This window comes from Acartia tonsa, chromosome 12 (assembly GCF_053477335.1).
Source record: "Acartia tonsa isolate MP-2025a chromosome 12, ASM5347733v1, whole genome shotgun sequence".
Taxonomy (NCBI): Eukaryota; Metazoa; Arthropoda; class Copepoda; order Calanoida; family Acartiidae; genus Acartia; species Acartia tonsa.
The window spans coordinates 9,954,998-9,966,922 of NC_137271.1; the positions used below are offsets into that span (position 1 = coordinate 9,954,998).

The following is an 11,925-nucleotide window of genomic DNA, read 5'->3' on the forward strand; positions in this document are numbered from 1 at the left end:
AAATTCATCATGTAAGATTAAAGATATGTCTGCCAAGATAGATATTTGAATTTGAGTACTTGCGACAAGTTTTTGTTTTGAGTTAAACCATTGTGTTTTCATCAAACCTTAGACGTATAGGTATGTTTACCCCCCCCCCCCCCCCCCCAAGAATAAAATACCTGCTTCCCCATCCCATAAAAACTAAATCTCCAAGTTGGGGATAAAACAATCGCTATTAAATTAATTATACTTAAAATTACCCCTTCTGTAGATTACAATTAGTTGCTAAAACCTTTGGACAACAAGCTTAATGTAACAACCATTAAAAATTTGATAAAAGTCCCCAAAGTTGTTAAGCCAACAAATAAGAAAATATTATTATAAAACTTCGGGGACAAGTGTAATAAACAGCACTCTCTCCCTGCATAAGCCCTCAACATTATTCTCAGATTATTCTGTTCATTATAGGCTGGTGGTTATGAATTTTTAAAAAAATTTGCTGTTTTGTAAGATATATCCACCCACCACCAGAAAAAAAACTTATATGCAAAATAAGCCAATCCTTGATTACCTTTATGAATAATTATCGGCTACGCCCCTAGAAGCTTTACGGGCACTTGACGGGGATGGGGCGGGGGTTGAATTCATTAACTACATTTTTTTATTTCAGATTTGAAAATAACGTAAAAATTTTAGGGGCAATTTATCTTAGGAGGGTGGTGGTACCCTCCACCAATATAGTTATAAACCTTCCCAGACCCTATAAGAATCTACCCTGTAAAGGAGAACCATATCGGTTCATCGGTACCATATCCTTTGGTACAGAGAGACAGATCCTTTTTTATATGGATAGAAAAAAATATAAAGGAATGCGACATAATTCTCAGCCTTTATTTTTTTATTTGTTAAATCTTTTATATTTAGAAAATAATTAAACAAGGATGACAACATCTATCAAAACTTAATAAGCAGAACATTAATCTGTAAGTCTAAACAAAGTTGAACATAGATTTGTTGCAAAACTGACTAAATACAGGATGGTGTATAAGAACATACTTTCATTTTTAGGATGTACAGAATTTCTGGTAACGATTATAGAGTTGCCACGCTTTTATAATCGTAATTGTGGCAAGATTTAAATCGATAGAACATTTTAACATGTCTAAATTAACGTTAAACTTAAAAGCTAACCGTACAGGACGGACGGACCGAACCTAATTATAGAAAAGCTTCGCTTTTAAAAATGCTGATTACATAGAAACATAGTTACCTGCTGAGCCCTCTTTTATTCATTTTAATTGCAAATTTTGACATTCAGGCATTGTTGCAAAATTTATAGACAAATTTTAGGAAACTATTAAAATAAATTTTAGTAAAAGTAGCACAGCTACTCTTTAGCTTCATATTTCTGACTATCATTGTGTCAGAGTATTCTTATTTAAAGTAACAGGATTTGTGTCTGTCTGTGTGTGTGTCTGTCTGTCTGTCTGTATCAAAGGATCTCTGAACCGATATAGTTCACCTTTTCAATGTAGCCTCTCAAAGATCCTTCCTGGTAAGGTTTATAACTATATTAGGATTGGATACCACCACCCTACCAAGAGAATAATATTTATTTGGTTGTGCTTCCCATTCATTGGTCTTCAGATACAAACACTTGAAATATAATAGCACCTATTGTTTCGTTAGAAGACCTTTTTTCCCCTCTGCAAAACACACCTTAAAATACATCTTATTATAAAACAATTCATACTTTTTAAACAATAAATGTATTAGTTTAGATGTATACTACCTGGCCTAAATGGCGGAGACCCTTTTCGTATGCTATAAAATTTCTTTCTGTTGGGACTTGGCTGTGTTTATATTTCCGATGCTTTAAGATGATTTTGAAGACCTAATACAAAAACCCCGTGGGCAGAGTTGCATATAGCTCATGCCCCTCTTTTCTTCAACTTTAATAGCTATAACAAGTAGAATGCTTTTGACCATAAATAGGCGCAACTTATTACTTTTTACTTAGTACGTACTCCTAGACAAGATATGCAATGAAAGAGTTAATTATATGTAGATTAAACTTTTTAAAATCTTCTAATTTTATAATAAAATCTTCCAATGATTTAAACTTATAAATTAAAGTATTGAAATCAAAGATTAAATTATATAAAAGGTTTTGTTTTAAAGATATAATTCTATAAAGAAAAATACTGGGAAAATAGTTTATCAAGATTTTATTGACAACCATCCTTTACTCCTCTGAGGCCATTAGAATTTGCACTTGCCCCCATTTATTTAGTTTCAAAAAGAAGAAAAAGAAGAAATAAAAAAAAAAACATTTTGGGTGTGGAAATATTTTTGGTGGAAAGTGGTACCCTTCTACAAATAGCTATGAACCTTCTCAGAATGAAAAGTTAAACTGTAAAGGAGAACCGTATCGGTTCAGTGGTTTGCGAAATCCTTTGATTTTAACTCATGATGTTTTTATCATTATAAAGTTTGTATACTAATGATTAAATCGTTCGTTAAGTGAGTTTCTAGTCGTGATTAATTCGAGAAAGAGTTATGCAACTTTACTAATGATTCAACACCAAAAAAATATCTTTTCTCGTATTCATTCGAATCCGGTGGATAGGAACCGGTACTCATCCATACGAAAAAACTATGTCTAGCATCGTTTTTTTAGCCAGTGCCTTCGGCACCTCGGGGCTAAAAAAATAGTTTTAATCTCATAATTGTACATTCTATATCCGCGGAAAGCCGTTTATAATACGATACGAGAAATAACTATTATAGGTGAAGAGGTTGTGTGAATATTTCCAATTTTTTTTACAAATATGATATGTCGAAAGATTAACTAAAACATAGGAGGCTTTTCATAGTGCCTATAAAAAGTAACGTCATATTGGCCATACTGGCCTGCCATTGATAATTTAGTCTGTGTATTGGCCTATCATTGGTCATTTTATCGTATGATGCATTTTTATAGCACTATAAAGAGCTTCAAATATAGTATCAAAGAAATTTAAAAGAGTAGTTATTTTTATCAATTTTGTCGAAATCTATTTGTAATTCTTTTTAAAAAATTATATAATTTGCTAAAATTAAAAATAAAGTCTTAAGAATAACGTCTCTGTTATGTATTAAACTTTGGAAATAAAGTCTGTATTATCATAATACATTAGTAACATGATGTCTATCTGTGTGTACTGAAGAATATTGCTTACCACTGAACCATTATGGTATTTGCTCACAGGGAAATCTGATAAAAATATTTTAAGGGAGAGTTACCAACAACCTCTCAATAGAAATCGACATCTGGAAAAATATTACCCCACTTTTTATATTTAAAACTAAAATTCAAAATAGGAGTGCGCCTTCCCTCTCCCCTCCCCTACCTCCCTCTAAAGTGCCTCTAGAAGCCTTTAGAGACGTAGCCGCTAGTTATAGTTTAATTCAAAAGTTTTCTCAAAATCTTATATTTCAGTCTGTAGCAGAGTTAGCTGTGCCAGAGACGCGGCCCCCCAGCCCTATACCCCACTGGGCTTTCAAGTATGGAGAAAATATCGGTCTAGCATTCCAGCTCATCGATGATTGGTTGGATTTTGTTGCGTCAGCTGACCAATTGGGCAAGCCGGCGGGAGCTGATCTTAAGGTTGGTACATCCTTAAATAAAAGTAACAGGATGTCTGTATGTCGCATAACCGATATGATTCTCCTTTACAATGTAGTTTCTCATACATCCTGGTAAGGTTTATTTCTATTTTTTAGGGGAGGGGGGATACCACCACCATTTCAGAAAAATCACCCCCCTAGAGGCCTCTAGGGGCGTATCAGCTTGTATGCATAAATAGATTGTGAACGTGGAATAGCATCAAGTGAGGGAGAAAATATTTGACTGAATATTACCCTGGTACCCAAAGTTATATAACCACGTTATCTCATAACTGGTATTTCATTATTTTTATTTTGATGTTTGTGGAAGATTGTCTATAATACGATGCTATAAATGATAAACTGTGAACCGGTTCTACTCCAGCGGATATTAATCGGTTTCAAAGCCATAGTGGAAAATTGATTTAAAATATTGGATTATCTGCCTCTGTAGTGCAGTTCACCTGACTTAACCCCAGGGATGTAGGGGGAAGGACTTTGGTTTTTCCCCAAGGTTTTATAGAAATATTTTCTTATTTGTTGGCTTAACAACTCTGGGGACTTTATTTTATTTTAATTGGTTGAGTTGAGTGTATACTCTTTTAATAGTAATTTTGTGTATCATCATATTATCATCAATTTATCGGCCATTGTCTTATCCCTTTAGCTCCCTGGCTTGACCCACCTTTGTTTGTTTTCTTTGTCTCTGTGTCTTGCCTGTTACATGTTTATTTATTCTTTATGTTTGCAATACATTTATTAAGGCGCGCAGCTGCTTTATATTTAGAGCGTTTATATGTAAATTGACTTAATTTTTGGCGTATATTAAAGATTTAGAATGTCGATTTTTAAATTTAAGATTTTAGTTATTCTTTTTTGTCAATGGAATGATAATATTATGATACCCTAAAAACTTATATGTAGTTTCGTGATAGTTTTATCTTTTTTGTATATATAACTTTTTATATTACTATATATTTAATCTTTTCTAAAGTTTTGGCCCCGCTACTTATAAGCATACTAAGTCACTATTTAAGTTCAACTATTCTCATAGAATAATAAACTAGATTCTTTGACTTTCTAAGAAAGACTTTACCCTTAGCCTCCATGGACAACATTTTTTTGGCATCAGCGATATGTTACTGCAAGATAAAACATTTTTCTCGTATTCATTCGAATCCGGTGGATCTGGATAGGAACCGGTTCTCATCCATACGAAAAAACTATGTCTAGCATCGTATTATATCCAGCTTTCTACGAATATAGAAATGTACAATCATAAGATTAAAACCAGTTTTTTTAGCCCGTGTATAATTGTACATTCTATATCCGCGGAAAGCCGTTTATAATACGATGCGAGAAATAACTATGATTTATCATTTTCTTCTCTCTTTTTCTGATATATCCGCAATATATTAATTCTATATTAATTATTCTATGTTGAACCGCACCCAAAAAGCATGTGAAAATCCGTGCAAAATTTTTACTTTCTGCAGGGCACTTAAGGGATAAGACAATGGACGATAAATTATTTTACATTCCCAATTACGAAAAACGTAGGCATCACTTCTGTAGATTATAAGCTATTGGTTAAAAGTTATAATCTAAAATTGATTAAAGAACCCAAAGCTTTTGAGCTAGCGAATAAGATAACGTCATTACACAAGTTTTGGTACCGATGTAATTTACAGTCCAATGTCCCCTTCCTCCCTGACCCTTTGTCATAATTTTTCACCTCTATATGACAAAGTAAAAAAAAACAGAATTACTAAGATATTGAGCTAATTTATTGAAAATTCTACTGAAATCACGGCTAATCTACAATTTGATGGTCTAAGAATGAACAAGAATTTAACAATTAGTTTGGGGTCATTTTAGAGGTTAACTTCTAATAAATCCTTATATAAAAGTATCAAGATGTCTTTTTGTCATTGTGTGTCTGTCTGTCTGTACAGAAGCATCTCGCTAACCGCTGAACCGACATGGTTTCCCTTTCTGTGAGTATGAAGCTTCTCATAGGTCATGGGAAGGTTTAAAACTATTTTTAAGGAGAGTACCACCGAATTCCCAAGATAAATCATCCCTAGAAATTAATTACATTTTTTTTAATTTTCTACTTTTAAAAACTAGAATTGAGAGCCCTACAAACTATAAATCATTAACTATCAGAAATTATCCATTCGAAAAATTTTGATTATGATAAATGAACAAGAACAAAATAGGTCAACGGCAGCACAACATTACTATAAGTAAAGGGTGTGCAAAAAAAATGCGTAGGTTTTTAAAATTCCAATTGCACGGCTTGTGTTAATGGTAGAAAAAAGGTACGCATACTGTTAGAACCGCTATGAAGTCTACTTTTAGGAAATATAAAAGCGATTCGAATAGTTTAGAAGCTACGTGTTAAAATGTCCCAACTGACTTTAAACTTGACTTGCGAGTAAATTTTGGGATATTTTACCACCTAGTTCCAAGATTATTTGTAGCACAGGAACCGTTCTTATATTTCCAAAAATTACAGTTTATAGCGGTTCTAACGGTTTGCAATGATAACATTTTTTACCATTAACACAAGCCGCGCAATTTGAATTTTAAAAATCTACGTATTTTTTGTACACATTTTACCAACACGGGTAATTGTATCAAATTGTTGTTTTAGTTGGGTCTGGCAACTGCACCAGTTCTGTTTGCAAAGAAAGAGTTCCCCGAGTTGGCTCATCTTATCAACAGGTAACTTTCATGCTGTAAGTAAAACAAGGATGACAACATCCATAAAAGCGAAGCACTAAAAACGGTAGGACAAACGGACATTAACACTTGTATAGTGTTAGAACTTAATTATCATAATATAAATTTATAAGAGTTAAAGCAATATTGTAAGTAAATTTGTTGTAAAACTGCTTGATACAGGATAATTTTTATGGACATACTTACATTTTTAGGACTTGATTATAGAGTTGCTTCGCTTATTACATTATACTTTGTTGTCCCAGGAATCAATATACCAAAAATCAGATAAATCCGATGATTTGATCACATAAAAATTTGTTGTTAAAAAAGTAAAAAAATCAACATGTTTAAAATAGACATACGGACATTTTGGTAATGATTATACGTTGCTACGCTTTCTAAATCGTACCTAACTACTAAAGGAATCACCATGCAAACTTTGAAATCGATAGAACAATTCTAACATGCCTAAATTAACGGAAAAAGCTACGGACGGACCGACCCTAATTATAGAAAAGCTTCGCTTTTAAAAATTAATGTGTTTTATACAAGAGACAACTACTCTGCTATCTACTACAAGTTACGGATTTCTTTACAATAGAAATGAAGCGCTACCTATGAACTTAATTGTTTTTGTAGTACATCTATCTAACTTATTTACGTGATATTTTAAGATTTTAGAAAGAAAGAAAAACATATTATAAATTTTTCGTATAAAGTTTATTTTGTCATTAATCTATTTAGAAAAGCTGCATACTTGTGGTCTAGAAAGTTATCACACAAAACGTATTAGCATAGAACAATTATGTTCAATAGTAGTATTTTGAACATAAACTATAGAATTTGCGTCCATGATTATCATCTAATAGTTGCTTCACCCCTAACCTCTAATGTGCTGGCATATTCAGGAAAATAGCACAAAACCACCCTAAGACATTAGTAAAGCTTTCCTGAAAGGTAAAACCCAATCGGACCTTAAACTTATATAAAGCTTCAGTCAACTTTGTAAAACTCTGTACACGTACCTATATTAATACTAGAGTTGGCTCGATATAATTATCTCCCTTTTGGCTAGTTTTCTATATGCATATCTATTTCTCACCCGGCATTACTATCTAAAAGAAAGTAAATATTTAATAATTTAAATGATTTTAAAAAGATTTTTTAAATTATATTTTTTTCTTTACATTACCATCACCAAAGGGTTAATGATGATGATTACAACTTTAGTTTAATATTTGAACACACAAAATGTCGCCACAATCGAATTCTTTTAAAACAGAGTTTTCTTAAATTTATTATATTATAAATTTAAATTTTCTTTTTTATGATTAGAAATTAAATACATCAATATAATGTAAATAGCAACATGAAATGAAAAAAATGAATTTATTTTTAATAAAGTAAAATAATGGGTCTTATCGTTCTGGCCAATGAGAGTTTATTATGGATAATTGGAGCAATATGAGTTTTAAACATATATTTCTTGGAAAACTTGAGCTCGTTTATAGACATTTATTTCCTATATAGATCTGACATGGATCTTGAAGCAATTAAGCAGGCCGTTTTGTACATGTTAAAAATTGGAAGATTTCATTAAATAAAAATTATCGCAAATATACTTAGTAAATAAAAAGTTGCTAAATACTACAATTTTTGAATAACACTGTCGGGTCTAAGCATAGATAGACAGTCAAGAATTTTATATAGAATCATATTTTATCAGACTCTAGCTTGGTGCAGGGATCTCAAGTGATAAGGCAATTGTCGATAAATTTAAATACATCCCCAATGATTGTAAATAAAAGTGTTAATTATTGGTTAAATAGTTTGGACACTACTAGTTTTGTACTAACCAATCAAAATTCAATAAAATTATCCAAAGTTTTTGAAATAACAAGTATACTTTATTGAACTTTAGATGTGTAATTTTATAGTTCAATGTCCCCTCCCTCCCTGAGTTATGGGTAACTAGCGGCTTCGCCCCTAGCCTCTATGGGCTTTGCCCCAAGAGGTGATCAAAAAAAAATTTTGGTGAAATTCGTAAAAGGACCAAGGAGATCTTCTGCATAAAAAAAGGACCAAGGAAATCTCTGCAAAAAAAAATTCATTTTTGGGGGGTTGGGGGTGTCCCACCCCCAATAAAATAGCTTAAAACCACCACATGACCGATAGGTATATACCCTGAAGAGTAGAATCCAATCGGTTCAGTGGTTACAGAGATCTTAAGCTTCAGACGGACGGACATACGGACAAACAGACAGAAAGACATCAAGCTACTTTGTATTATAGATATTCATGTCGACTAAGCTCAGTTTTTCTTTGTTTTCATATAACAGGGACAGATATTATGAAATGACAATGAAAGATGAAAATGCATAATTGTATCCGCTGCATTAGAACCGGTTCTAATCCATCATGGCAATAGCAATTTTCCATGAATATTAATATAAAAATCATAAAATTAATGGCATTTTTTTGGCCCGGGCCTGAACAAAACTGGTTCAAATCTAATGATATTTAATTTTTATATCCTCGGAAAGCTGTCTATAATACGATGCGATACTAATGCTAATTTTGATACCTAATGCTTTATCCTAAAGTGCCTGGCGAGAAAAAAAAGGCACCATTCTCTCATATTTTCAAGTGAATTGAAAATTACAATTACAATTTTGTATTTTAGGAACTTTAAGATGTCATAATATCCACGTATATTCTAAATCCATTTCTATAGTAATTTTTGTATTTTAGGAACTTCAAGATGGAAGGTGATGTAGAAAAGGCATTTGAAACTGTTCTCAAATCTTCGGTAAGTTCATATACCCATGGAATAATTATTATTTAAATCTTATACTAGATTACCTGAAGAAAAATAGAGAAACTTGTATATGACTAAAATAACGAGGCCTCTAGGGGTGTAGCCTCTAGTACAATGTTTCTACAAAGCCAGAAAGTTGGACATTATTATGTTTTCTCAGCTACTTTAAATATTCACATCCTTGTCATATAATTCTTGACATTCTTTGCAAAATTTCAACGCATCTCAAGGGATAAAACATTGGATGATAAATATCAAATTATGACAAACAAAAACCTTTTTATATAAATTTAGATTAATTGTGGAAAATTTTGGATACCAATTTAAAAGTCCCCGTAGACAACGAATGAAAGGACATTCTTACCATTATAATAAAGTAAAAGGATGTTTGTTTGTCTGTTTGTATATACCGAAGGATCTCGCTAACCGCTGAAAAGATCGGGTTCTCCTTAACAGGGTAGCTTCTCATAGGTCCCGGGAAGGTTTATAAATATTTTGTGGGAGGGTACCACAGCCCTCCAAAGAGAAATCGCCCCTAAAAAAATTAATCCCCTCCCCCCCAAAAAATAAAAAAGTTTTCAAACTAAAAAAATTATGTTGTGTTTTAAAAAAAAGGTTTTGGTTACGAAAGGGCCTATACCCAAAAATTTATAAATATTTATATAACTTTACTAAAAAAAAATTTCTGCTTTTTTTGTGGGAGTTTTGAATTTTCTAGATGAAATACAATAATTGTATGAATAGCCCAAAATAAAAGCAGCTCAAACTAATTTTTATCCTTTTAAAATAGTTAAATTCTGCAACTTTCCATGACTTACTAAATTAATTCGCAGATAATAAAATATTAAGAATATTTAAGCTGGTATTGGGGGTCTGGATGAAAACCTTTTAATCTCACCCACAAATTTATTTTTATTTCTAAGTCTTTTTGGGGATACTTGGACAAGTTTTATTCATAGACAAATTTCAATAAATGGGTCAGATTATGAAAAAACACAAATGTTTTGTAAGCAATATCTAAATCTTTAAGTATTAAAACATTTCTTTTTCAGGGATTGGATGAAACAAAAAGATTTGCAAAGGAGTATGCAACTAAAGCTATTTCTGATATTAAAGGTAAGTTTTATTTATACCAGGGACAATGGAATTATATTCTGACTAACAACTCTAAAGGAAAATTTCCCCACAACCCCCTTCCCCTGTTCCTCGCCTTCTTTCCCATCCCTCTTCACTTACATGACAAAGCAAACTATATCACCAGATACCCCATAAGGTTTCGTGATTTTTTGTAGAATTGTTGTTGAGACTGGCTACCCCTGATTTATACTTGCAAAGCTTTTATAAAATTATTCATATTCAATTTTCAATCAGTTGGTCTGTATTAAAACTAATGTTGATTATTATTGGTTAAAAAGTGTAAACTTGCCTATCACGATTTAATAAGAGTATTAATAATTTTTGAGCCAACAAACTAAATAACGTGTACGTTAAGAACGTAGCTAAAATAATGCCCCCCCCCCCCCCCCCCCAACCTTTCACCCCAATCACCCCATTTCCTTCCCTTATACTGGATTTACAAACTGATCAATAAGAGATGTACATGTTGGCAACCTAAATTGACGACATTTTTCCCCTGTCAAATATACACGTATATTATATATCCATTAATGTAAAAACATATTTTTAGAACTACGCGAAAGTTCTTACAAGGACGAGTTACGACGACTAGCGGAGAGTACTGTGGAAAGATGTAGTTAACGAGTGTCTGCGCTCCTACAGAAAATAAATGTATTTCTAAACAAAAAGTATAGAACAGGACCAATTGAGAACCTTAAAGTTTTTTATTTAATTCTCAAAAAAAATTATTCAAGCCTTTTTTATTTTTAAAAATAAATCTGCTGTGTTATACTAATTTTTTTTATAAGTTTTGTTACTATTCAAACTTTAGATATGTACATTTTAATAAACTTATTTATATGGTAAAATTTATACCAGTATGGCTTTCAAACCGATTAATATCTACTGGATTAGAAACGCTTTTGAGCCATACTGAAAAATAATGTATCGTATCGTTTTAAAGAAAATAATCCGCGAATTAAAAATAAAAACCATAAAACTAATACTACTTTAGTTTGGCTAGGCTTTAGGCCACTCGGGGCCAACAAAACTAGGTTTAATCTTATGTTCTGCATTTTACTATCTGCGGAAAGTTGTCTATATTACGATGCGATAAATAACTTTATTAGATTTAATGTTTTTATAAGATTTTACAAAATTTACAATAGTATTTGCAAAAAATTCCATAAATAAATTTTCCTTTTTTATTTTTGTATTTATAAACATAAATTTCCAATGTTAAGAATTAATTAATTTCAAAATATTTTTTAAAAACTATTATGTATGTATTAAATTGAAGAATATAAATTTAAAGTATTACATTTATATATTGTTATTACTCTAATGAAATATGTATTATATATAATAAAATGATTAAAGATTCTATTTTGTTTTCTTTTTGAGTATAAAATAAAATTTTAGATTTCATTTCATTTGTTTTTCGTCTGCTAGCAAACTCTTTTGTAGCTACTTGGCTGTTTTAATATTTACGATGCTACTGGCTGATATTCAAAGACCCAATCGAATGTTGCACAGGGTCCATGATGTGGGGACATACAGTTATTTATTCCCCCTCTATGGTTTTAATCTAATGTTTGTACTACAAAATGGATAGAGTTTAACTTAAAGTC

General features: G+C 31.6%; 1 protein-coding gene across 1 annotated transcript in view; it reads left to right on the forward strand.

Moving 5' to 3' along the window:
- The window catches only part of LOC145334174 (all trans-polyprenyl-diphosphate synthase PDSS1-like), a 320,870-nt gene extending 309,197 nt beyond the window's left edge, over positions 1-11,673 (forward strand). The window contains exons 12-16 of the mRNA XM_080179538.1: positions 3,464-3,631; positions 6,290-6,360; positions 9,112-9,169; positions 10,231-10,294; positions 10,866-11,673. Of these exons, the coding sequence (XP_080035664.1) occupies positions 3,464-3,631; positions 6,290-6,360; positions 9,112-9,169; positions 10,231-10,294; positions 10,866-10,936 (432 nt within the window). The 3' untranslated portion in view covers positions 10,937-11,673. The remainder of the gene's footprint in view (positions 1-3,463; positions 3,632-6,289; positions 6,361-9,111; positions 9,170-10,230; positions 10,295-10,865) is intronic.
- The last annotated feature ends 252 nt before the right edge of the window (positions 11,674-11,925 follow it).